Source organism: Nelumbo nucifera, chromosome 1 (assembly GCF_055504915.1).
Source record: "Nelumbo nucifera cultivar China Antique chromosome 1, China Antique-T2T, whole genome shotgun sequence".
NCBI lineage: Eukaryota > Viridiplantae > Streptophyta > Magnoliopsida > Proteales > Nelumbonaceae > Nelumbo > Nelumbo nucifera.
In genome coordinates this window covers 182,391,102-182,417,822 of record NC_142649.1, presented here as the reverse complement: position 1 = coordinate 182,417,822, position 26,721 = coordinate 182,391,102, and the positions used below count along the sequence as shown (strand labels likewise).

The 26,721-nt window shown below is 39.6% G+C and overlaps 2 protein-coding genes across 2 annotated transcripts; both read right to left on the bottom strand.

Moving 5' to 3' along the window:
- Window positions 1-408: 408 nt before the first annotated feature.
- On the bottom strand, window positions 409-1,128 carry LOC104600213 (transmembrane protein, putative (DUF3464)). The gene has a single exon (XM_010263049.3). It carries the CDS (start codon window positions 1,092-1,094, stop codon window positions 537-539), a length of 558 nt encoding a protein of 185 aa, XP_010261351.1. The 5' UTR covers window positions 1,095-1,128; the 3' UTR covers window positions 409-536.
- Window positions 1,129-13,451: 12,323 nt separating this feature from the next.
- Window positions 13,452-16,476, bottom strand: LOC104600214 (1-aminocyclopropane-1-carboxylate synthase-like). The gene is made up of 4 exons (XM_010263050.3): window positions 16,219-16,476; window positions 15,939-16,070; window positions 15,405-15,565; window positions 13,452-14,794 (listed from the first exon to the last, which is right to left on the bottom strand). The coding sequence occupies exons 1-4, from the start codon at window positions 16,396-16,398 to the stop codon at window positions 13,789-13,791; spliced, it is 1,479 nt and encodes a 492-aa protein (XP_010261352.1). The 5' UTR covers window positions 16,399-16,476; the 3' UTR covers window positions 13,452-13,788.
- Window positions 16,477-26,721: the final 10,245 nt, after the last annotated feature.

Below are 26,721 nucleotides of genomic sequence, written 5' to 3'. Positions count from 1 at the left end.
AGATATCCTATTCATACCAAATAGTTAATCGGATTCGAATTCGGATATGACCTGACAATAAATATCCAAATTCGATCGATTATTTAATTCTTATATATAATATATAAAATTTTTAAATGTTTTATATAATTTATATATATAATTAAATTATATAAATAATTTATATACTTTATATAAATAAAATATTTATTTTATATATTTACTAATTATCTAAAATAATTAATTAATCGAATTCGAATTTGACTTCGAATATTAATTTTCAATATCTATCGGATATGAATTTTTAAATCGAATTTAGATATCGCCTGATCCGAATCAAATTCGATCCGCTTACATCCCTAATAGTAATTGCATGAGCATTTTGTACATTTTTTGTTAGCAAATTCTAACAGGGGGTATTATTGCAGCTGTATCCGAAAGTTGTATCATAAACAGCGTTTCATTGAGTTCTAAGAACAAAGCAAAAAAGCAAAATTAACAAAACACATGATAATACATCTTTATTTGTGAGTAATTAATCTCTTCTCTTTATAGTTCTACTCTTCCTCTCTCCACAGCTCAGGCCAATTCTTCTGAGCTTCCTCCCACCCAAGAAGCGAGCCCTTCTTGTCCGGATCCCAACTCGTAGAAAGAGTCCCATAAGCAATCCCAAGTGCCGATGTTCCAAACGCAACCAAGGTTGTCAAGAAAGGCAGCCAAAGTGGCACATCCCATATATGTCGATCCTTCAGTGTTTCGAATACAGGTAGCAACGCCACGCCTATAGCCATTGGAGTGCCCACGTAGAACAATATCCGAACGATCATCCTCTCGAATACTACCGATGGGATCTTATCGTCGTCGTCGTCGTCGTCGTTGTCTCCGCCACTGGTTTTGTCACTGCCGTTTCCATTCTGGCTTCTTCTCCTCTCCGACACCGTAACGGCCGCTTGACTACCGAAACCCTTGGCCCCTGCATTCAGTTTCCATGTTCTTCCGAGGAAAGAATGGTTGTTGTTGAGGGTTGTGGGAGGAAGGGATGGGCCTCTCTGCGTCCATGGGGATGCCCCTGTGATGTACAGAGATGGGAAACCTTGGAAAGGCAGAGTTCTCATAGCTTCTTGCCTTATTTCTTTTCAAGTGCCACCGTATGTATTTGTATTTATCCGATAATGGAACCTTATCCAAAAATAATGAGTGGACTTGATTGTCGTTACATTGTAGGAGATATTTATGCTTTCTTATAAAAGCTATGACAAAAGAAAGAAATAATATCGGAAAAGCTTGCAACTAATTAATGGGGTATCATTAAAGTAATAATCATTCAGGTAGTATATATATTTATCAAAATTCAAAATTTATGGGTGATTTTTTTTTTTGAAAAATTACGTTTATGTTTGGTATCGATGCTGCATATCTGTGGGTTGAAAGTACCGTTTTCTGAGAAAATAATTTTTCTTTGTTTGGAAACGTTACTGCCATGTAATATTCTTCTTGGGGCAACATAAACATCTTCTGTTTGGTATCAGTGTTTTATATCTGTTTTCAGCACTGGTACCCATCATAGGAATTCTAAATCACTGCCACATCATATCCTCGTTGGTAGTAACGTGCTCCAAATTGAAAAAACGTTAAATTCAGTGTTTTTCAAGACCACGCCTTCTCAATTTCTAAGGTGTGGTTTAGAGCACTGTTTTTTATAGAAAAAAAGTTCCAAACATGCATTTACCATTTTTTGGATACCGATTTTTCCAACATGGCGCTGATATGTCACCATTTTCTAGAACAACGGTATTGATGCCAAATACTGCCTACATAACACAAAGGGGTAATCCATCCATCCCCCAAACCCTTAACCCCAACCCTGGTGGCAGCAGGATTTCATCAGTCTCCACTACAATGAGATGAAGATATCAGAAACTGAGCCACCATCAATTGGTTAAATTCACGTGTGTTTTGAATGGCCAAGGCTCTTGTAGCACCATGTCTTTTTGGCAATGTAGTATTTTCAAGAGAGAGAAAGAGATATTTATGTTTTAAAGGTGTTAATTGGCTTAATTGGTAAGGTTTCTTAGTGATTGTAGTGGAGACTTGGGTTTGGAAATCCCATCTTCATCATGTTTAGGATCTTCCACATGTTGTGCAGCCTTATGTTATAAAAACAAAAGAAAGCAAGGAAAAAAGAAAGAGAAAAAGAAAATATAATGTTACTTTGGGAAACCTTTAAGCGGGTCATGTAATGGTGTACGTAGGGCATCAGATTTTCAGAGTGGCCAGCACGTAACACAGATATTAAACAATTAATTACAATCATGATCTATGCATATTATAATTGGTATTATTACAATGAGATTTAATTATATCAGTTTCCTGACCTGACCAGATACTTTCCTGACAGTCCATATATTATCAATGGCCAGCACGTAATACAAATAGGGAGTCTTCAACATTTTTCCTAAATTCATCATAATTTTTAAAGAAGTCTAAAATTCACGATGTCACTAATTTGACGTTAAACAAATTAATAGGTGTTAAAATTGATGGTGCACGATTTGGTTGTTCCTAGCTAGATGGAAGCTTGGACGTCAGTCTACTTATGTGGCCAGTCGAACTGTAAGAGAACTCAATCAGAGGACCCGGGGTACTTTACTCGGTGCGGGCACTCCGATGCTTAAGTTAGCGAAGAGTGACTGTGAGCTTGAAAGCTTTGTAAGTGAGAGAGCTAGAGAGCTAAATCGCACATACCTTGTAAGGTTGGAAGTGAGCCCTTTATATAGGTGAGCTGTCATAGGCCTCACGGAACACATCCGAGATCCTTGACCCGCGTTACTTAGTGTCCGTTTCACACCCGGAGATGGACTTCGTGTGAGCTAATAAGGCTTACTGAGACCGTCTGATCTGGGCGGGACAAGGATAAGGCTTGCAAACTTAGATGTGATCCCAGAAAGGTGAAAGACAATTGGCTAGCTTTTATAAGCGGGTTATGTTGCACCTCGGCAGGTCGGGACACCACGAGCTACTCAAACATCGGTCCTTTCCAAGGTGCCCGAAATACCCGAGTTGACCTGGCTTACTGAGGTGGTTGGAAATGCTGACTTGTCGTGATGTCATTAGGTCGATCCACGTGACCGCATGTTAACAGAGTAATAGGTCCGGCCAAATTACCCCTTCTAATTGCCCTAAACTCTTGTGCTAGAGGTGCTCAACTCGGGGTGGGAGTTTTCGACGAGTCTGGAAGAATTTGGCCCGACCTTCGGATTGGCTGAGGTCCGGTCTACGGGTCAAACCGGACCAACCCAACAGGCTCGACCTTAGAGCTAGATTGCATCTTAGGAACGCGCAAACTATTAGATAGTGTATGCCCTTAGCTCCAATCAGATTGATATGTAGATACATTTATTGTAAATGAATAAAAGTACAATATTGTTTCATGTTAATATTGGTATATTTCTGTGAATTTTACCCCTTAAACTGGACACTTATGAGACTCATGTTAGTTTAGAATGTTCTCAGCCATTGGATAGACTTGGGGAGTTTATCTTGCCAAGGCTGACACTAATGTGCTACCAAGGAAGTTGAGGCAACTTGTCTCAGCTACTAGGGTTAGACACGAAGCACATGTATTGTGTGTTTGGTTGAAACACTGAACCTGGACCATTTTCCAGTTATGCCCTGGACCTTGGAGATTGATGGGCAAAACTGAAAAGTTACACATAACCCGTAGACTTGATTATGGTACTGCACTGGGAGTCGGATTGGGCTGTCTTTCATATACCAATCAATGAGATCCATTTAGGGTCTAAGCCTGGGTATGTTGGGATAGTTTGAGAATTCAGTTATGTGGGTGATCATAGTGATAGGATCGGCCCCTTTGTCGGACAAAATGAATGATCAACTGTGTTTGATATTTGGTTTTGCAAAATACATATATATTATGTTTTATGAAAAATGTCTGCAAAAGGTTTTAATTTTCGAGATCCATCCGAGCAAAGAGTGTGACACTGCACCTTGCAGCCAGGGGAGAGGTCTTTCCCAATCGGGCAGTGTTTAATCATTATGGGCTGAGAGGTTAAGTGTAAGAGACCATTAAGGGTTGATTACCAGATGGGCTTTATCTTACTTAAGTCCATTATCCGTGGGTCTTCATAGGATGGCTAGATTCAAAGATCATTTAACAATAATTATGGGACTCATTTTGAGCCCATAGTGATGTGCTCAAGGGTTCACTGTGTTTAATAGTGAATTCGGCTAGGCCAAGAAACACTCTTGGGTCGTGAGCCTTATAGTTGATGGGCCTAAAGCCCATAATTAATATGATTAGTTAAGATGTCACATGACTACTTAACCTATCATGTGACATTGGGTGAATCTGGGTTTGGAAATGGATATAAAGCACCCATCCTCTTAAGAGGATGAGTCTTATCTTTTAATAAAGTCCAAATCCAAATAAAGAATTGGATAATCTCCTAATTTGATTAAGAGAAGTAATCCATAAAGAGATAAAAGAAGAAGAGGGTGAATTGCACTAGAACACTTGTCAATTATGCTCTCTCTACTTCTTTTGTCTCCCAAGAAACCCTAGTTCGACTACATCTTTTGGGACTGATAAATATCAGTTATTTCTCTAAATTTTACAAGAAAAATTCAAAAAAATTTCATGCTCACCTCCCTAGTTCGATCCAAGCAGTTGGATTGCAGTTTTGTTGAAAACTGCGTTGTTGAACCGGCTTCAAGATCAAGTTGTGCCATCTTCAATGGAAGCTAGTTTTAGGAACTGATTTGGGCGTTAACTTCCACATTGGGATTTACACTTGTGGTATCCGTATCAGGTATACATCTCCCTCTTTGTTTGGTTTCAAATCTAGTCCAGTTCAGTGCAAGACTGATCCTAGAAAAATGCAGTTTTTCTAAACATTAGAGAATACGATTCCCAGAAGGATTAGAAATTTTTCAAATTTCGCCCAACAATCTAACATGGTTCGGCCATCCATATAATGGATTGTAAACCTTCCTTCACAGGTGTCACGTGGACTATAAACTCCGCAGACTTCAAACACGCACTCAATTGAATTCGACCTCGAAAATCGAGCGATTGCCCTCCTGGTAACCATTGGATCTGATCGATCTGAACCGCCGTGATCGGCTATACTGGTTATAAATAGGGACCTTAGGGGCTCATTTCCCTTCGTCTTGTTTGAGCTCTTGCACTTAAAGGTTGTGCGTTGTCTTCGGTGTCGCCAGGTCAATCTTCAGTTCTTCGATCTTCAAGCTCAGTTTTCTTCCTTTAGGTAAACCACCTTTCTTTGTTTAATTCGTTATTTTCCTTTCCATTATGTCGAGTAGTGGTGAGTCTAATGAGGAGAGGGTGGAGTCCGGTCAAGCCGAGGAGGGCACATCAGTTCAAGACCGGCGAGGTTCCCATAAAAGGGCTTTGTCTTCCCGTCGAGCAGCTCGTCCTAGAGAGTCGGACTGTTTTGGTCCTTCCTGAATGTCTGTCGAGGAGATTAGAGCCTTGGTTGCTCGGTATAGGTTCCCCTAGCATTATGGTTATTATCTTCCTTTAGAGGGTTTTACTTGGGACCACGAAGAGGAGGAGATAACTATCTCCGCGGAGCATTTGAAAGTTGGGCTTCGCTTTCCACTTCACCCATTCATCCTCAAGGCCTTAGAGTTTTATGACGTCACCATAGACCAATTGCACCCGAACTCGGTTTATACCTTAGTCGATACAATTTCCCTTTTCTTTCACCTTGGCTTTCCTCCTGACATGAAAACCTTTATCTAGGTCTGCCAAATCAAGCAAAACCTTGCTAGTGCCAAGGACAAATTTAGCTATTATCTGTCCTACTGGACTGGATATAAACTACTCCACGAGTTCCCTTTGAAGGTCCCGATCTGGAAAAATATATATTTTTTCTCGCCCAAAATGGGGGTGGCCTTTCCCAACACACTAGAGGAAAGGCATCAAGGACACCGGGGACCATTTCGATGAGAGAATGCAGACCAGGATGCGTGACCTTGTAGGATTACTTGGCCAAGGAGAAACACATTCCGGCCTGGCTAAGTCCTCTAGGTAGGTCGTTACTACAGGTGCGGATGCTTTGCTTTTATATTACTTCGCCTTATGTTGTCTTGACTAACTCTCGATCTATCTTTTGTAGGCCTTATGGAGGGAAGATCTTTCAACAAGATGGATGTTCTCCAACATGAAGTAAAGGAAGAAGAAGAGAAAGTTGTCGCACGGTGACTCTTCTCGGGCACTAACAGTTGAGCCCACCGCCCATACTTCGGTTGATGAAGTACCTGTCATCAACTTTGTCGAGGAGGACTAAGAGAAGAAGTCGCCACCCCGCGATCCCGAGGTGGCCCGATATCTTGAAGTTCGGCACAAACATACAAGGGACAACTCTTTTGGTGAAGACCCCGAGGAGAGTTGGAGCATTATGGACATCTAGAACTGCCTCACCAAGAGCAAGGAGGCAACCTTTCTAGAGGACATTTCCAAGTTTGTTGAGATGCATGCCGAGATGATCGCAAAGTTAATGTGTTGTGCCATGGTATGTTTTCGAGCTCATTATTGGTTTGCATCCGAGGTGCTTTTTGTGGTACTTAATGAAATTTGCTTCTTTTTCCAGACCAACTCTATAGCTCATGCCTTCATGAAGTAGTCTGAACATCAGCATGTGAGGGTACATGAGGCCGAGGCAACGGCAACTGAATACAGATCTAGGGTGGAAAAGGCTGTCGAAGTCATCAATCAGTTGAAGAATGAGATACTAGCCAACTGGAGGCACATCGAGGAGCAGGAGCTCAAGATCGAGAGGCTGAAGAAGGAGGTCGAGGAACAGAAGACCGCTTTTGGTAAGCGTGAATCTATCCTCCTCGACAGAATTGAGAACGCCAAATGCCTCGCTATCAAGGAGTATAGGGATTCAAAGCAATATTACAAAGAGAGGCAGGATCTCGGTACCACAGCCTTCTGCAAGGGTTTCAAGCTTTGTCATATGGTTACGAGGTCGGCATTTCCTGAGCTCGACCTCGGACCCATCACCACTTCGGCCTGCACTCAGGAGATGATTGACGGGGTCGACAAGGACCCGGACTCCGAGGAGGAAGAAGATGATGAGGTCGGCGAGGGGGCTGTGGAGCAAGCCGGCCTGCATGTTGTCGGAGAGGACACCGTGGAAGTTGAAGCCGTTGTTGAGGACATTGCTGCCAAGGATGCCACTGCTAAGAAAGATGGGGGTGAGGAGCCTAGTATGTCTAAAAAAATCTCTTTGCCTCTTTTCTTGGACCCCCACTATAGATGATTGACAGGGTCGATGAGGACCTAGACTCTGAGGAGGAAGAAGATAATGAGGTCGGCGAGTGTGCTACGGAGGAAGTCGACCTGGACTCTGCCGGAGAGGACGTTGTGGAAGTTGAAGCCGCTGCCAAGGACACCACTTCTATGAAATATGGGGGCGAGGAGCCCCAAGATGTCTGAAAAAATCTCTTTGCCTCCTTTCTTGGACTTCCACTGTACAAATGTTTTTCACCGGTCCTCCAAGCTTGGCTTAGAGGTTTTTTTTTTCGCAACACTGATGTACAAAAGATTTCTAAGTAATGAATAACAATGCAACTTTTTGCTCACATCACGTACATTGGATCTCTAAGGATGGCTTGGCATAGTATAGGAGTAACCCGAGGTAACTGTATGCCGAGGCGACTAGGCACAGTATGGGATATAACCCGAACTGCCTATGCATCAACAAGGCATAATAAAAGATGTACTCGAACAGCCCATATGCCAAGGTGACTGGGTTTTACTTTGTAAGGACCTTCCCAATTCGGTCAAAGCTTACCTACTCTGGGCTCAGGTACCATAACTGTCCGAAGCACAAGGTCACCAACTCGGAAGTGGCATCGCTTAACTCGGGCATTATAGTACCAAGCTACTCGCTACTGGTAAGTAGCAGTCTAGAGATAGTCCTCCTTCTCGGAGATGGTCCGCAACTCGTCGTCATTGTCCTCCTTGTCGTACGCTTCTAACCGCAAGGTCGGTACTTTGATCTCAGCAGGGATGATGGCCTTCGTACCAAACACCAAATTGAATGGGGTCTCTCTGGTTATTGTCTAGATAGAAGTCTGGTAGGCCCAAAGGACGTTGGGTAGCTCGTCTACCCACAAAACATTAGCTCGAGAAATTCGAGCTTTGAGTCCGCGGAGGATCACCCTGTTCGTCACCTAGGCCTGACCATTCACCTGTGGATGTGCCACCAAAGTGAAATTCTGTTGGATTCCCATCTCAGCACACCAATTCTGCAATTTTATGTCCTCGAACTGCTTCCCATTGTCAGATATCAGTACTTTCGAGGGTCCAAATCTGTATACTATATTCTTCCAGAAGAAGTTTTGTACATTCCGGGTTGTGAAGGTCACTAGTGGCTCGGCCCCCACCCACTTCGTGAAATACTCAACCGCCACAACCAAGAACCTTCTTTGCCTGGTCGCTGGTGGGAATGGACCGAGGATGTCTATTCCTCATTGAGCGAAGGGCCACGGGCTGGTCAGGTACTTGAGGTCAGCAACGGGCTGGTGAAGTATTGTGGCATGCCTCTAGCAGTTATCACATTTCTAGATGAGCTCGAGTGTGTCCGCCTTCATCGTAGGCCACTAGAATTCTTGCCTTAGCGCCTTTTGGGCGAGCGCCCTACCCCCTAGGTGTCTTCCACAAAGACATTCATGGATCTCCTATAGCATATGGCTTGCCTCTTATGTTCGCAAGCAATGCAGGTAGGGGAGAGTAAAGTATCTTCTATATAGCCACTCACCAATAAGGAAACAATGAGCAGATTGATGCTTTACCCTCCGAGCTGTGTTTCGATCTCCTAGTAGGGACCTGTGGAGCAGATAATCGACAAGCAAATCAATCCACCCGGGTTCTGCTATGAACACGGGAGCGACCTCTTCTACCACCCTCACAATGCTAGGTCGCAATAGGTCTTCAACGTACACTGTCCTCTTTGTGACGTCGCTTGTGCTAGCCAACTTCGAAAGCGCATTGGCCTTTGTGTTTTCTATCCTTGGTACTTGTCGGATGAACCAAGAGTGGAAGTCAGGTAGGAGCTCCCTCACATTGGCCAGATAAACCACCATGGCGGGTTCCCGAGCCACGTACTCACCATTCACCTGGTTCATGACAAGCTAAGAGTAACTGCACAACACGACATGCTTTGCGCCAACCTCCTTCGTCAATGTTCGCCCGACTATCAGTGTCGCATACTCCGCTTCATTGTTTGATGCCTTGAATGAGAATAAGAGAGTGCACTCCAGCTTCACCTCGCTAGGTCCGTAGAGTATGAGTCCGGATATGCTTCCTCGCTAATTGGATAAGCCATTGATGTGGAGGATCCAATGCTCCTCATCCTAGGTCATGGTTTCCCTGGTTGGGATGGGTGCTGCACTAGTTAACGCTTCCGCCACATTAACTGGCTCAATCACCTCAGGGGTTGGCGTGCTAAACGTACACCCAACGATGAAGTCAACCAAGATCTATGCCTTAATCGTTGGGCGCAACTCGAACCGGATATCGTATTTGCCCAACTCGATTGCCCACTTTATCAACCGACCTGAGACCTCGGGCTTTTGAAGGACATGCCTCAGAGGTCAATCAGTTAAGACAACTATGTGGGCTTGGAAGTAGGGACGTAGCTTTCGAGCTGCTAAAACTAAGGCGAAGGCCAACTTCTCGATGTCGGGGTACCTGGTTTCAGCTAACTACAAATCCTTGCTCATATAATAGACGGTTCTCTGGACCCGGTCTACTTTCCTTGTTAGTACTGAGCTGACTACCTCGTCACTCACTGAGAAGTAGAGTTTTAGCTCATCTCCGAGTTCAGGTCGGGTTAACATAGGCAGTGAGCTTAGGTATTTTCTGAGCTCCTCAAACGTGAGTTAGAACTCCTTAGACCACTTAAAGTCCTCATTCTTTTTAATGTTCTTAAATAAGGGTAAGCACCGCCCAACCGACTTTGACAAAAATCTTTTCAGGGTGGCAATCCGTCCAGTTAACATTTGTACTTCTTTTATTGACCTAGGTGGTCTCATATCTAAAATAGCCTGGATTTTGTCCGAATTGGCTTCGATGCCACATCGATGCATGATATAGCCAAGGAATTTGCCCAACGTGACCCCGAAGACACACTTATTTGGGTTTATCTTGTTATATTTTCTTAGAATTTGAAAAAATAGTTTAAATCATCAATAATAGAGTTTGCAAACTGGGTCTTCATGACCATGTCATCAACATAATATTCTATTTTATTGCCAATAAGAGGCTCAAAAATTTTGTTTACAAGGCGCTGGAAGGTTGCTCCAGCGTTTTTCAATCCAAAGGGCATAACTTTATAACAGTATAGCCCAAGTTCAATTATAAAAAAAAAAGTCTTTTCCTGGTCAGCTAAGTCCATCTAGATTTGGTTGTAACTGGAGTAAGCGTCCATGAAGCTCAGCAAATCATGCCCTAAGATCGCATCTACCAGGTTGTCTGTTCTGGGAACTGGGAAACTATCCTTTGGACAGGCTCTATTGAGGTTGGTGTAGTCGACGCACATGCGCCAATTGCCATTGGCCTTTTTCATGAGCATAGGATTGGCTACCCAGCTTGGGTACTGGACATCTCTAACAAAGTTTGCTGCAAGGAGCTTCCCGATTTCCTCATCTACTATCCTTCACCTCTATGGGGTGAGGTTTTTCTTTCTCTGCCTGACTGGCTTGACTAAAGGGTCCACATTGAACTTGTGAGTTAACATAGTTGGGTCTATGTCGGGCATTTCTGTCGCCGACCATGCAAAAACATATAAATTATTAAGTAAAAAACTTACCAAGGTAAACTGAAGTGGTTCTTTTAGGCGAACTCCGATCTAGATAGTCTTCGCAAGCTTGGTGTCGGACACTAGGACCAAGGTTGTATCCTCCATCGGTGTAGCCGCTCATCGGTGTGTTCGGGGGCGGCTCTAGCTTGGCGTTGTCTGCCAGCTTTGCTTTTCTCTTCAATGCCGTGACATAGCACTTCTGGGATTCCAGTTGGTCACCCCATACGACTCCCACTCCATACCTCGTCTTGAACTTCATCAAGAGGTACTAAGTTGACACCACCGCACGAAATGCAAGCAAGATTGGCCAACCTAGAATAGCGTTATAGGGGGACGGGCTAGCAACCACCAGGAAGGTGTGCTCAAACTAGACAGTGTTGGGCTTTGTTCCTGCTGTAACTGACACCTTAATCCTGTCGAGTAGCTTTAAGATATCCCCTTTGACGCTAATGAGAGGCACGTCTACCGGTTGTAGATCTTTCCAGTCCAATTCCATCTTCTCGAAGGCCTCCAAGAAAAGTATGTCCGCCGAACTCCCTAAGTCCACTTGAATCCGCTTTACCTCGAAGTCGTTTATGATCAACTTGACAATGAGGGCGTCGTCGTGCAGATACTAGATCCCGTGAGCATAATCCTCAGTGAAGTAAATGACTTCCTCCACCCAAGGGCGCTTCGGCGGTTTCACGTTTGTGTGCTCGATCTTCCGGACAACATTATTCCATGTCGCTATGTTGCACCCCGCCACTATCGAACCTCTGGTGATCATATTGATCACCCCGCATATCGGTCTCTCTATTGGTGGATTTTGAGCTGGCTGGTCGCAATCCTGCCACCTTTTTTATTCTAGAGCTCCTCTGTGCTGCTCAGCAGGTCGGGCGTCTCTATCGTCGCGCTTGATGAATTGCCTGAGGTAGCCGCGATGGATCAGCTCCTTGATCTCATCGTTCAAGTTTCGGAAACACTCTATGTCATAACTGATGTCACGGTGGAAGTGATAGTATCGGTTTAGGTTGCGGTGGGATTTTGGATCGTTGACCTGATATGGAACCCCGATGAGGTGAACTACTCTTTCTAGGTGGTCTGCTTCGCCTACCGCGAGGGGACTGCTTTCTCTTTGATGACTTGCTTCTTCGTCGTTGCTGCTTGCTACTGCCTACCTCCTCTTCTAAACTCTTCCTCTTCCCGGATTGTTGCAGCTCTAACTGAGATCCGAGAGCCTTCTCCGCCTTCGTGAACTTGTCGGCTTCAATGAAGAACGCCTTCATGGAAGTCAAAGGGTTCAACTCAAGTTGCCAATGCAAATCAGGGTGGTGGACTCCCTTCACCACCACGGTGAGTTGCACAGTCAGGTCAAGGTTTGGAACTTGAAGCCTCTCAAGATTGAATCTCTTAATGTAGTCCCTAAAAGGCTTGTCTGCCCGCTGGACAACATTCAAAAGGCCGGTCGCGAACTTCAGTCACCTCTTTCTTGTGTTGAAGTGCAAAGTAAATAGCTCTACGAACTGCTTCCGATTCTTGATCGAACCGTGGGTAGTCCCCGATACCATAGTCGTGACGTTCCTCAAAATGTCGTTGAGTATGCCATACAGAGGCATGCATTATCGGCCCCATGAAGCTACATGAGGGATTGGAAACTATTGTTGTGATCAATCGGGTCGGTCATCCCGTCGTAAGTCTCTAGGCTTATCAAGTTTGTCCAGTCCGAGTGGGATAAGGATAGATCTTGCAGACGTGCGATGTGATCCCAGAAAGGTCGAAGACAATTGGTCAGCTTCTAGAAGTGGGCTATGTTGCACCTCAGCAGGTCAGGACTCCACAAACTACTCGGACCTCGGTCCTTGCCGAGGTGCCCGAGATACCCAAGTTGACCTAGCCTACTGAGGTGGCTGAAAGTGCTTCATTGTCAGGATGTCATCAAGTCGATCCACATGACCGCTTGCTAACAGGTTGAGCCAAATTACCCCTCATCAAATATATTATCATGTTAACCTTCATAGAAAAAATATAAAATATATACATACATTTTAATAATTAGACATAAAAATAAGAAAAAGTTCAAAAAAAAATATTTTCAAATATAAAATACATTAAAACACCAAAATTTCAAAAAATATAAAAAATTATAGAAATTGCAAACAAAATAAAAAATATTTTCAAATTATAGAAACTATAGAAATTAAAAACAAAATCAGAAAATAAAAATTGTAGAAAAAACACCAAAAATATAGAAAAACACATAAATTGCAAATAAATAACAAAAATACAGGAAAAATTATAGATTGTAGAAAATAGAAAATGTAAAAAAAAAACAGAAATTATAAAAATAACATTGGAAATTATAACAAAACAATAAAAATGCAAAAAAAAAACTTAAAATTTGAAAAATGAAAAAGTCCCTTTTCCTCTAACTCGCCATGCAAGGGTAATTTGGTCATGAAAATTGTTGTTTATGATGATGTGGATACCTCTGTTAAGAAGCATTAAGGGTGCACTAACATAAATTAAGTTTTGGAAAATAAAAAGTTACTGACATAGTGAATTTTAGACATTTTAAAAAGTTGTGATGAATTAAAGAGAAATGCTGAAAACTCATGGCGAGTTTTTAGACAATTTCCCTAAATAGAACAATATGTGTGGTGCATACTGTATAATTCATTAATAAGGGACAGAATACATTATAATTCGTTACAATTGTATCCATAGCTTCATCCAGATAAAAAAAAATGAATTTGAAGCACTAGGGATACTGTTTTTCTTAAGCGACTAGGCAGTTTTATTTGCCTTGCGGACCTCAGTTATGTTCTTATTTATCTCATACAAATCAACTTAGGTAGAAGAATATATAGAGATCTAGCACAGGCAATGAAATAAATTAAGCTTAATCCTACATCGAATGAGAATGAACAGTTATTTGTCATTCATGGCGTGAAGAAGAGACTATTCATGCTCCTCCTCAAGTCCTGGCACTAACAAGAGGCGAGTGAGGTGAAATCAAGTGTGGTGACATGACAAACTCTTCGAATCTTCGACTTCGAGTCCGAGTGAAGCTCAACCGAAGATTGTTTCGCAAAGGTTTGGCCTTCACAGCCACAGGCACCTCTGCTGCCTCCTTTGGTTTACGCACAAAGCTCTGAATTCTCTGCAACGCCACTTCCATGGTCTCGCTGTCCATATTTGCAAAGCAAACTCTGAACCAACCAGGCTCCGTGCAATGAAAGGAGGAACCAGGCGACACGTTCAGCTTAACTTCGTCGATTATCACACGCCACAGGGCCATCTCTGCTTCCACCGTCGACTCTTTCAGCAGCGGCCGAAGGTCCATCCAGCAGAAAAGACCGGCGTTGCTCTTCAAACAAGTAATCCCTACCTCTAGAAGCTTCGCTGTGAAGACCTTATGTCTTGTTGCTAGCCTCTTTCCGCTCTCCTCGATCAAACGCTCCACGAACTCGTTATCCGACAACATAGACGCAAGCAGGTACTGTGTCTGTGAAGACACCAGTCCGAAACTGGACATCTTGCGACCACAGTTCACCACGGCGTCGTTGTATGAGTACACTATGCCGACCCTGAACCCAGGCAGACCCATGTCCTTCGAGAGACTGTAAACAAGGTGGATGAGATCGCGATTGCAGCTGATATCTTCCTCGTTTATTATCTCAGAGATGCTTATGAAGTTGGGATGGTTGAAGACGGTGGCTGCGTATATCTCATCGCAGACTAAGTGGATGTTCTTCTGGTTGATGAATCTCACCAGGGATTTTAATGTGTCTCGATCTAGGACGGTCCCTAGCGGGTTCGATGGGTTGGTAATTAGTAAGCCCTTTACTCTGACGTTGGCCTCTTGGGCTTTCCTGTATGCATCTTCCAGTGCAGCCATGGTGATCTTGAAGTTGTTTGAGCTCTCGCAGATAACTGGAAAAAGTTGTACTCCTGTTCGCCATCTCAAATCTCGATCAAAACTACGATGAAAATATCTTTTAGTAAAACTGCTTGACGAGTGACGACATATACAGCAAAGAGGAGCAGATGAGTTTTTTTTTTTTTTTAAATCATTTGAGCACGTGGTTCCATTTGGGCAAGTACAGTGACCCGGTGCGAGTTCACATATGTGCCCCACAACGTCCCACCTCACATCCTGCCATGCATTGCATTAGTAACATCTCCCGATGATAATATTGTAGGACACTGTGGGGCGCCCCATGGAGCGCAGATCTGAATATGAATTGGGCTATTTGGATTTTGGACTTTGGAATATTTGAGTCTTCGGAATTTTGACGTGAAAAGCATACAAGTATGAATCATCAAGGCGGGACGGGACTGATTCAGGGATCCCATCCCCCGGTCCCCCGGGGACAGAGATGGGGTTAGGATAAACCCAGAAGATTTGGGAATGCATTCTACTATACTGGCTGTATTTTGGAGTATGGTCAATAGTCATTTAGCTCATAAGTGGACAATATTCACAGAGAGAGAGAGTTGTATTGATCAAACCATTTAGCTCATAAGTGTACGATAAAAAAAAAAAAAAACTCATAAATGTACAATATTCACAGAGAGAGAGATGCATACGCTGGATAATAAGGTGATGGGACCAGAAAAGCATCGCCAGGGTCGGCCAAACAAAATGCCAGCAGCTCTTGAGCTCCGGTCGCCCCGCCACTCATGACTATGCGATCTGGGTCGAATGTGACCCTACCTCCTCTTACTTTCCCCATAAAATTTGCGACAGCCTGGAGATTGATATCCGTCTTATTACTATCTATTATATATTGCATTAATGCATGCAAACAGCAGTATTAAATTAGGCCAAGTTTGGTTCACAGAAATAGGGGTTCTGAATGGAATTAAAATGGATTATTCTGATTACAACTGTTTGATTGGGTGGAATAGGAATTTCATTCTCATTTCTGTTAAAATGACATTTTTCCATTCTCCGCCTTTCCCTTAAGAATGAAATCTCATTACTTTTGAGTCTAATTCCCATTCCCTTTGAACCAAACATATTATAAGAATAGATCATTCTGATTTCAATTCCAATTCCGATTCCAACTGAGAACCAAATAGACCCTTAATAGCTTTTGATATCCTGTACTAGGTTTATACCTTTCTGAATGTTAGCAAGCCATGATAATCCTGAAAGGTAGCAATATCCTTGAATCCCTTAATTCCTTCCGCGGTGCAGATCGAAGCTTCCGGGTGCCTTTTAGTCCAGTCTTCAATCAAGTCAAAACAAAGCTGTAAATGTAGTTAACCAAAAAACAACAACCACAAGAGATATCTGTGTAAGTTTTAATTTCCCAGCTGTTTAATTAACTCCATTATTTCTTCACAAATAAAGAAACCTTAACCGGGGAAAAACGAAAAGAGCAAAAGAATAATGGACCTGATTTTCTGCTAGACCCATCTGAATAACTCCATTAGGATTCTGGGTAGGGTGATAAGGATCCTTGTCGTAAGCCTTCCACCCATCAAAATAAAGAGAGTCTTCGCTGTGCCCGTCGCTGTTTGCAATCTTAGACAAGAGATGGTGCTGCTGCTGTTTCCACCCCATTATCGACGACATGCAGAGTGTATCGATTGTATAATCACACTGTTAATTTGCTAGTAATGAATGCACTGAGAGATGGATTGAAGCCCAAAAGGAGTGAATTTATAGATGGTTGAAGAGAAAAGAAAGTTAGGAACATTTCGAATTCTTCAGCTTTTTCATAGATCATCGCTTGCGTTCAACCAATACCAACTCCTACGTCCACGCACCCAAAACACGTGGAGAAACGAAGCTGTTAAATGAAATTTTGACTTTTTGTTAATGTGGTTTCCTCTTTTTCTTGCTGACTTCTCAAGTTTTGCTTTTTGGTTGGTCACAGAGAAATTAGAACTGCCCACAGGATTTCCTGTCCACAATTTTCTACCCACACTCAATCCGTCTTCAATTGCAATTGCAGCTATACATTGTCATCTTGTGTAATGCGGCTGCAGTGTAATGTGGTAGGGTGTTGGTAGAGAAAGTGAGTACGAAATTTGGGTTAATTAGAGATGACAGTGGTATCTCTTCCCAATAATCAACACAAGCAATGTATAATGTATTCAACCTCACTTCTGCACCCTGAAATCGTTCCTTCAATTTGATGCCTAATTCTTGTCTGTCAGATTATCCGCATGCTAGTATTCGTTTCCTTATCTTAAGTTTGTCTCCTGCTGTTTTTAAAAAGTTTCTACTGGTTTCTGTTTATTAAGAAACTCGAAAAAAAGTTGAGTTTCTCTCTGATTTTTTTTTTTTTTTTCTGATAAACAAACTGAAGTTTCGCAGGAAGGACTATCATCTCACCACACCACATTTGACGAAAGTAAGTTGTAAGCGAGTCCGGATCTCCTACCCATGTTTATCGCAGTCATACATGGAGAACATCTCATCTTCTGCATAGTATTATTTAAGGGGAGATGTTTCTAATTCACGGGGGGTAGTGTGTTGTGGGTAGACATGGGCAGGGTTCTCATAGATAGGAGATCCGAACTCATAAGCACGTTCAATGAGCATTTGAAAATTTTTTTGACACCTGTCCTTTAAAATTCTCTTACCCCTCAAAAAATTAAAGCCCACTTTTGACAGTTGACAAAATATTTATCAAGTGCTCATTTAATTTGCGGTTAACTTTGGCTGTTGACCCCCAACAGCAAGGTTTTTTTTAACTTTGATTGTTGGGGCCCAACATCATTGGCTGTTAATACAGTTTCTGGGCTGGGCACGTTGGCAGTTCACCTATTCATGCCCATGCTTTGGTTTTTAGTTAAAATAAATTAAGATGTAATTACTAATTTACCCATTCTTAAGATAATGTGGCATTTACAGAAATTCTCTCAACAGCATAGGCTGTCGACCCCCAACAGCTAAAGTTTTTCTTTTAATTTGTTTACTTATGTTGTGCCTAGTAGAACCAGTCCCGTCTATGTTTTGTTTGAGACTAGATTATGTCCCCACAGAATTGGTCTTTACACCCATTCTTACAACAATTGCAACTGTGCATTGGGAATTTTTTGATTCTTATATTTTCATTCAGAAGATATTTTCAATGCATGGCTACTAAGTGTTATAAGGGCAGTCAAATATTTTCATCAAAATTCATGGGAGTTGTGATTGATCAAAGGCTTCCAGTGGTTTGACAAATGATGCCAAAAAGATATAATACTATGAATATGATACGAGAAAAACTTGCAACCAATCAACTGGATCATAAAGATGGTAAACAATGAGATGGGTTTTCATCAAAATTCACAGAGGATTAGGATTAGTCAAATCCTTTCAGGTATTATGTCTTTCAAGAATTATTGATTTTCCTTTTTTTTCGTACGTATTTTATGTAGTTCACTCCCACTTTATTTTTGTTTTTTTTTTGTGAAGATTTACTTTTTCTCCTTTGAGGAGGAGGAAGTAGGTCTCATAGTGAATCAAATCAAACAAAGAATCCATGGTGAATGTTAATAAAAAGGCCTTTTTACTATCCACTCCACCTCAGAATTGAAAAGTTATTTTCCCAAATGTAATTATTCCCAGATTCTCCTATAAATAGCATTCCCGTGAATTGGGAATCTTCCCCCTTGACACTGATCGAAATTGTACAATCGAATTATGAATTTCGAGGCGGAGTGGATAGTAAAATCCCTTAATTAAAATAGAGAAACATGACCTTCGTGGAAGGAGTGAAAGTGTTGACGTGGTGGATTTGGACTGTTAACGCCTACTCAGCACTGACGAATGGCAAATGGAAAATGTCAAATATTTCACTCAGGAGAAACTCTAGCCATTTGAATTTTTCTTTTGGGTTGAACTTGCAGCCATCCGAGTTTGGTCAGATCCATATTTGGATTCCTTGACTATTATGCTTTCTTTGGATGACACGTTAGTCAAACATCGGTCAAATGAAAATGGGCTGACCGAGGTTGTGATAGTCTCACGGATTTCTCTATTGAGATCGGATTTCATCTTTCACAAAATCTCCAATGAGTGTCTGGAATCAGATCTGAATTGGCTGGGAAGGTTCGCAACTAATACTACCAATGTGTCACTTGTCTTTGGCATTGGCTATGCACTGTAGTCATGCAATAAGCATCTTCACTCAAACATGGTTCGAAATCTAGGGATTACAATGGGATGGGTTTGGAGAGAGTTTTCTAAATTCTAGATTTTACCCATTATCCTAAATCTTTCAATATGTATACATCCTAAAACCCATAGCAGGTTGGATTTTGAGAATTAAACTCTTCTTTGAACATAAAAAATGTAAAATCCTCTTTGACCTTATCCTTTTATATTTAGTTTCCTATTTTTTTTGTTATATATAAGCAATAAATGAGTAAAATAATATGAATAAACAGCAAAATTTCTAATTATTCGATTAAGGCATATATAAAATACAAAAACTATCAATTATCCTTTACATAAAATACAAAATATTATTACATTCAACACATATAAGTTCATATGCTTTCCAACAATATCATACGCTTAATGGGGGTCAAAACCTTCCAATATTATACCTTTCCAGTATCATAAATTTGCCCGTACTATAAGACATGCTTCTCTATCTGCTTTTTCCAGTTCCTGATAAGGAAACTTTCTATTGCCAGATACCAAATATTTTATGCTCTAGATGAGTGCCCCCCAATGTTTGAAGATTTGGAATCCAGCACTCAAGTTAACTTGGGCTGTTGGGGGCCAACAGCCTATCTTGTCAAGAGTGTTTTAAGGCTAGACACGTTCACCAATTCACACTGCCATGTAGGGGTGGCAACGAGCCAAGCTTTTCACAAGCTGCTCGAGCTCGATTCGGCTCGGTTTCAACCGAGCTCAAGCCTAATATATATAATAAAAATATTATAATATATATTATTATTTATATATATATATAGAAAATAATATATATAATAAAAATATTATAATTCTTAATTTTTTAAATATTAAATAAAAAATATTTTTTATTTTTATAAAATATTTTTCCTCAAATCTAGCTCAAACTTATGAGTTTTTTACTGGAGCCAAGCTCGAGCTCAATATTCTAGCTTGAACCAAGCTCAAACCTTATACAACCTTGGCGAGCCGAGCTCGAGCCTCATATTATTCGGTTCGACTCAGCTCGAATCCACCTCTAGCACCATGTCTATATTTATGGTTAAAAAGAAATATGGGCAATTACTATTTTAACCCTCTATGATAATGCGGCATTCGCACAAATGTTCTCAACAGCATAGGCTGTTGGCTCAACAGCCAAAGTTGTTTTCACTTTAAATGGCCTCACTGAAACAATAGCTATGTCAAAGATCAGTTTAATTTACAATTACATAATTGTTTCTTATCGCCAAGAGACTCTTCCTCTGTTATGTTAAAGTTCATTAATTATTGAAAATTAAATTAAATTGATAAATACCAATTAATTGATTACCACTTTTATGATATCTTATAAATTTTTAGAGATCATATATTTTCAATATCATAATCGAATAACATTTTTTAGCCCATATGCACAGTCCTTTGATCAATGTTATAAAAAGTTGTAGAATTTGACCGACTCTATGATTGCATTTGGCATTCCTTATTTTAAAAACTTATCACCGCTTTACCGTTAAAATGTTTATATGAATACTGAGTTTTAAATACGAAAAGGATAAAAATCCTTAAAATAAAAAATGTCAAATGCAGTCTATATAATATTCGTGAATTATATATAATGCTCTCACTTTCTTTACTTTCTTTACTTGCTTGTATGGTCCACAAAGCTCCAAGACAAGAGCTGATGATGACGCTGAATTATACAAAGAACAAATTAAACATCAATATAGAGCTAAAAGGCGGTGGCCTTATACAAATGAACTTAAAGGGAAGTCTATCTTTTTGGGATATATATCCAAATGGAGGAGTGATTGAAAAATCAACACATATAGACTAAATTTTGAGGCTACAGAAGCGGGATTTTCATTTTGGAGGGACTCCCCCCAATTGCTTCTTTATTGGTTTAACGCCTTGCCGACTGTACTTGCCTCTTGTTGGGATCACTCTCATTGCATGTGGTCTGCCGTTGCTTGCGTGTTGCTATTACATTTGAAAGGCACACGATGAGTTGGACAAGTCGTATAAGCCTATAAGGAGTCTCTTTTTATTCTATATAGGCCCTCTTTGTTAGGTGTTAGAACTTTAGTGTGAGAGAATTTTTACTTAGGAATAGCAATTTTTTCCATTCCGTTTGGTACCTAATTTCCTCGATTTAATAGGATTGGAGATGGAGATTATTTTAATGGGATAGAGATAAGGATGGAGATTAATAGGAATTCCCAATCAAGATTTAGGTCAGAGAGGAATATATATGTATATATAATTTTCTTTTATTTAAAAAATAATTATTAAATAAATTTTTTTAAAAATTCGGACTATCACAAAAAATCCCCACCCCAAACCTGCTCCGTTGCCATTCACCCTCCAGTCTGACTAAATTCTAATCCAATAATAACTAACGCTATTTATACTTTGTCTTGAGCAGTACTCTATGGCAACTAACTAAACACTAATAAACAGAAAGGATTAACTGAATTTTATAGCTGTTTTTTTTAATATTTGAATTTTATAGCTGTTGTATATATGTGGAACACAACCAGTAGCATTTATGATTGGTAAAGAGCAAAATGATTGGTCCCACAAGCACTGAGACAATTATGAAGTTCAACTAATCCGATCTCAATAAATTTATTTATGATTGCATTATGTGTTTGTTATGATTTTTCTCCTTGTGGGGCTGTAGTGTCTTGTTGGGAGTGGACTCGAACTCATCTGTAATAAATGCTCCATTAAAATTTATAAAAATATTTAAGGATTCAATTTGTGTGGGCTCGGATTGGTATTTTGTGTCAAAATTTGAATGAGAATACCAATTCAGGATAATCCGAATTGCACCCCTAAAAAGTGTAGTACAGTTAGGAATAGTGGGGAAATCTATCAAAATTCAATGAGGGTCGTAGATGGGTATTTTGATAAATAATTTCAAAAAAACAATAAAGAAATGTGAAGTGGAACAAATCATAAATTTTTTTCGGGAAAAAAAAAAGCATAACAGGCACATGTAATTACACTTTGTCCTATTTGGAAGGGTTGGGTTTAGGGTGTCAACGGTATTCAAAAATCCGATTTCGAATTCGAGATTCGACATGATCGAATTGAATTCAGATAATTCGAATATTTAATTGGTCAAATTCAGATATCCTATTCATATCGAATAGTTAACCGGATTTGAATTCAGATATGACCTGATTTGATTCGATAAATATCCAAATTTGATCGATTATTTAATTCTTATATATAATATTTAAATGTTTTATATAATTTATATATATAATAATTAAATTATATAAATAATTTATATACTTTATATAACTAAAATATTTATTTTATATATTTATTAATTACCTAAAATAATTAATCAGTTGAAATCAAATCGAATCAAATATTTAAATATTTAATTGGATTCGAATTTGGATATTGCCTGATTCGATTAAAATTCAATCCATTTATACCCCTAAGTTGGATTTAAGCTTCAATTGAGTGGCTTCAGCTGAACTGTTTTTAAAGAAGCCACCAAGCGCCTCTTTAGGACTTAAGAGCAAGCATTGACCAAGATGGTCTCATATAAACAGCCAGTAAGTTATGTTTGGTGAAAATCCAGAGAGTCCAAAATCAGGTCAGTCTTTAGACTGAAGAACAAACAAACATTGACCAAGATGGGTCCCATATAAGCTATGCTTGATGAAAATTCAGAGAGCCCAAATCAACTCAGTGAGAGAGCTTCAAAGCAGCTGACTACGAACCGTATTATGGGTAGCTGTTTCCTGTCGTAGACTCGTAGCAGGAAGAACGACAAGACTTTAGAGAATTTTTTATTTGGTTGGTCTGCAAGGCATGTTTCCTTAGGAGTCAAATTGGACCCGGTTCTATACGATGGTTTTCCATTTTCATTGGATTTCAAAAGTTTTTTTTTTTTAATTGACTGGAATGTGTGTCGAACGTTAAACCACAATTCTCTCACGGTTCGATCAACATCCTGAACAAAGAATGAAGAAATAAATGGGACTCTTTGACTCACCAAATTTAATTACTTCTAAAAATGACCAAAGAAGATCAGCATATGAGATTCATTCTACAAACGCTACCTAAATCGTCGAATTAAAGGGTTGGGGTCATCAACAAGACAGAATTTCTGGACGGTGATGAGCGATAACAGGCCAATTCTACTGTGGTGAATGGTGATGTATCATGTATGGTACTGGGGCTCCAAAGGTGCAAGTTGGGTTGCTCATCTTGATGCCCTGATTAAATAACTTGAACTTCATTGGTTCGAGTTAAGTATGGGGTCCATTAGAAGTTTAACAAATGCCCATTTCAGATAATAAAAACTTATTTAAGGACATCACCTAATAACTTTAACTTTTTGCTAGAAACAGTTATTTAATATGATATTAGAGCATATTTATTAATCAAATACTAGACCATTGGATATGGTATTAGAACCTATTTGACCAAATGGTCTAGTGTTTGATCCTCATCACCCTGTTATAATTAATAAAATTTCGATTCAAGGTATGATGAACTTTTACTTGAGGGGGCATCTTCAAGAATAAAAACTTAATCAAAGACCTCACCTAATAACTTAAACTTTTATATTTAACAATAAGACTGGACCTGACCCAAGCTGTACCCCTTATGGTCCTCATGTTTTTTATTTTGTTCACTACAAGAGTGATATTTTGACAGTATTATTGTCCAATGGTTGGCTTTTGGTGGTCTCTTGCTAAATGTTTTGTGTAATAGTTTGAATAGGAATTCTTTGAAGTACAAATTGTCCTTTAAATCTAATTAAATTTATACTTTTGATCATATTTGTTGAAATCATTGGGTAGAATTTAGTTCATTATTCAAGGTAGGGTATGAAGCACTTTGGGTTAGACCATGACTGAAGTGCATTCCCATTGTATTCTATGAAGTGGGTGAGGAAGATCAAAAAAATTTCAGGAAAAACGACAAAAAAAAAAGAAAAATCTAACAAATCTTTTTGCAGTGTCATCTACTATTGTGCAAGTTTCTAATAGCGTTTTAGAATTGTGAGTTAATATGAAAAGAATAAACTGATTGCTCTGATGATATCATGTCTTACGTATTATTGAATTTCTTTTTGGTAAAAGGAAATTCATGCCTTACAAAAAAAAAAAGTCAACAAATTTAGATGTACAAGAAAATAGGATGTTGGTCAATTTATGCATATATCTTTTTTTTTATTTTGGTAAGGAGAAATTCAAGAATGAATAGCTAGTGAGAGAATATTTAAACTAGGAGTTCATATATATAGTCCAAACCATATCAAACAGAATCAAAATGAAATTTGTGGTTTGGTTCGGTCTGGACATATAAATGGTTTAGTATGGTTTGAGACTCTTTTGAATTACAGTTTTGATTTGATTTTCTTACATTACATATCAATAGAATGGTCAAAATCATATTAGAAATCACACCAAAATCTATATTATTATAAAAAGTATGAATGAGGGTGTGGAACTTTTCTTGACTAAAATGTCCACATTTGTTATTTAGTCCATCTCTAATTATGAAGGTTGAAAATGTAATTTCAATTAATGTTTTTCACCTCATTTAATCCTTTCTCATTAATTCATGTAAACTCCCATTCTCTCTTATTTAATCCCATATTTAAGTTAATTTTTCACTAATAAATGCTACTGATTAGAAACAATATAAATCAATATATTTTAAAACTTACTCAAAAACAAAATCATTATTTATCCAAGTGATGACTAAGTAATTTAACTATTCAAATCAAATTGGCCAAATAGTTAGTTAATAAAATTTTTGAATAGAAATAAATATAGAAAATTACAAAAATGTAGAAAAAGTAGACACATTTATGATATTTTGTATTAATTAAATTAAAAAAAAACAAGTGTAATAAACAAGAATTATTTTTATTGATGATGAAAATGAAATATATAATCTAAAACTAACAAAAAATGAAATTATTTTCCTATTTAGCAGAGATCAAAATTTCAACTTTTGGGTTAAATCTATCAACATTTAATGTCATAATTAAATAATAAAATATAAAAACACAAAAATAAAAAATACATAAATTTTACAAAAAAAACATTTGGCCACATGTATAATATCATATATTTAACATATTAAATAAAAAATAAGTGTAAATAACAATACTATTTTTACACACATAGAAATAAAAAATTATAGAAAATTTGAACACATATATAACCCCATATTTACACTACTAATGATGTGCGTTCTGGTCGCTCCCTTCTAGAAGGCAGCTCGAATGTCGGACTACTACGTAGCTGGGTCGAACTGCAAGACAAGAGGATCAGAGCTCCTGGGGTACTTTATCTGATGTAGGCATTCTAATGCTTAAGTTAGCGAAGGAGGTTTTTGAAAGAGTTGATAGCTTAAAGAACAGTAGATTGCGAGAGCTAAATCGCGTGTACCTTATGAGATTGGAGGCAAAGCCTTTATATAGACGAGTTGTTGTAGGCCTCATGATGCATGCCCGAGATCACCGACTTGTCTAACCTGGAGTCAGTTCCACCCCCGAAGATGGACTCCGAGTAAGTTGATAAGGCTTATCCAGGTCTACCCATATCGTACAGGATGTAGATAAGGTCCATTGGCACACGGCGTGATCTCAAGGAGATTGGAGATAGCTAGCTCGCTTCTAGAAGGAGACTATGCGGCACCTTGACAAGTCGGTGAGTGTGGCAAACTGCTTGGGGCCCGGTCTTGGCTGAGTGACCCGAGGTGACTAGGACTGCTGAAGTGTCACCAAGTCAATGGGTCAGGCCAAATTACCCCTCAGAGGTCGGTAGGTTATGATTATGGTAGTATGGGCTTGGAAGTAGGGGCATAACTTCCAAGCTGCCAGAACTAAGGCGAAGGCCAGCTTCTCTATATTGGGGTACCTGGTTTCAGCTGCATGTAGAGCTTTGACTATATAGTAGATGGTTTGTTGCACCCTGTCTACTTCTCGTACTAGTATCGAGCTCACTACCTCGTCATTCGTAGAGAGGTAGAGTTTCAACTCGTCTCCGGGTTCTGATCGGGTCAAGAGTGAAGGTGAATTGAGGTACCTTTTGAGCTCGTCTAACTCGATTTGACACTCCTCGGTCCACTAGAAGTCTTCGTTCTTTCTTATTGCTTTAAAAAATGATAGGAACCGCCCAACCAACTTAAACATAAACCAATTCAGGATGGCAATCCGGCCTATTAATTTTTACACCTCTTTTATTGACCTAGGTGGTCTCACGTCTAAGATTGTCTGGATTTTATCCAGGTTGAATTCGATGCCACGTTGGTGCACTATGTAGCTATGGAATTTGCTCGACGTGACCCTGAAGACACACTTGTTCAAGTTGAGCTTCATGTTAAATTTTCTTAGAATTTGGAAAACGGCATTTAAATCATTAACTAAAGAGTTTGAAAATTTTCTTCATGACCATGTCATCAACAAAATACTTAATTTTATTTCCAATTAATGGAGAAAAAAATCATGTTTACAAGTTACTAGAAAGTTGTTTCAGCGTTTTTCAGTCCAAAGGGCATTACTTTATAATAGTATAACCCGAGCTCAGATACAAAAGTAGTTTTCTCCTCGTCTTTTGGGTCCATTCGAATTTGGTTGTTGCCGGATTAGGCGTCCATGAAGCTCAGCAACTCGTGCCTCGATGTTGCATCTACCAAGTAATCTATTCTGGGGAACAGGAAACTGTCCTTTGGGCAAGCTCTGTTGGGGTCGGTGTAATCAACGCACATATGCCACTTGCCATTGGTTTTTTCCTC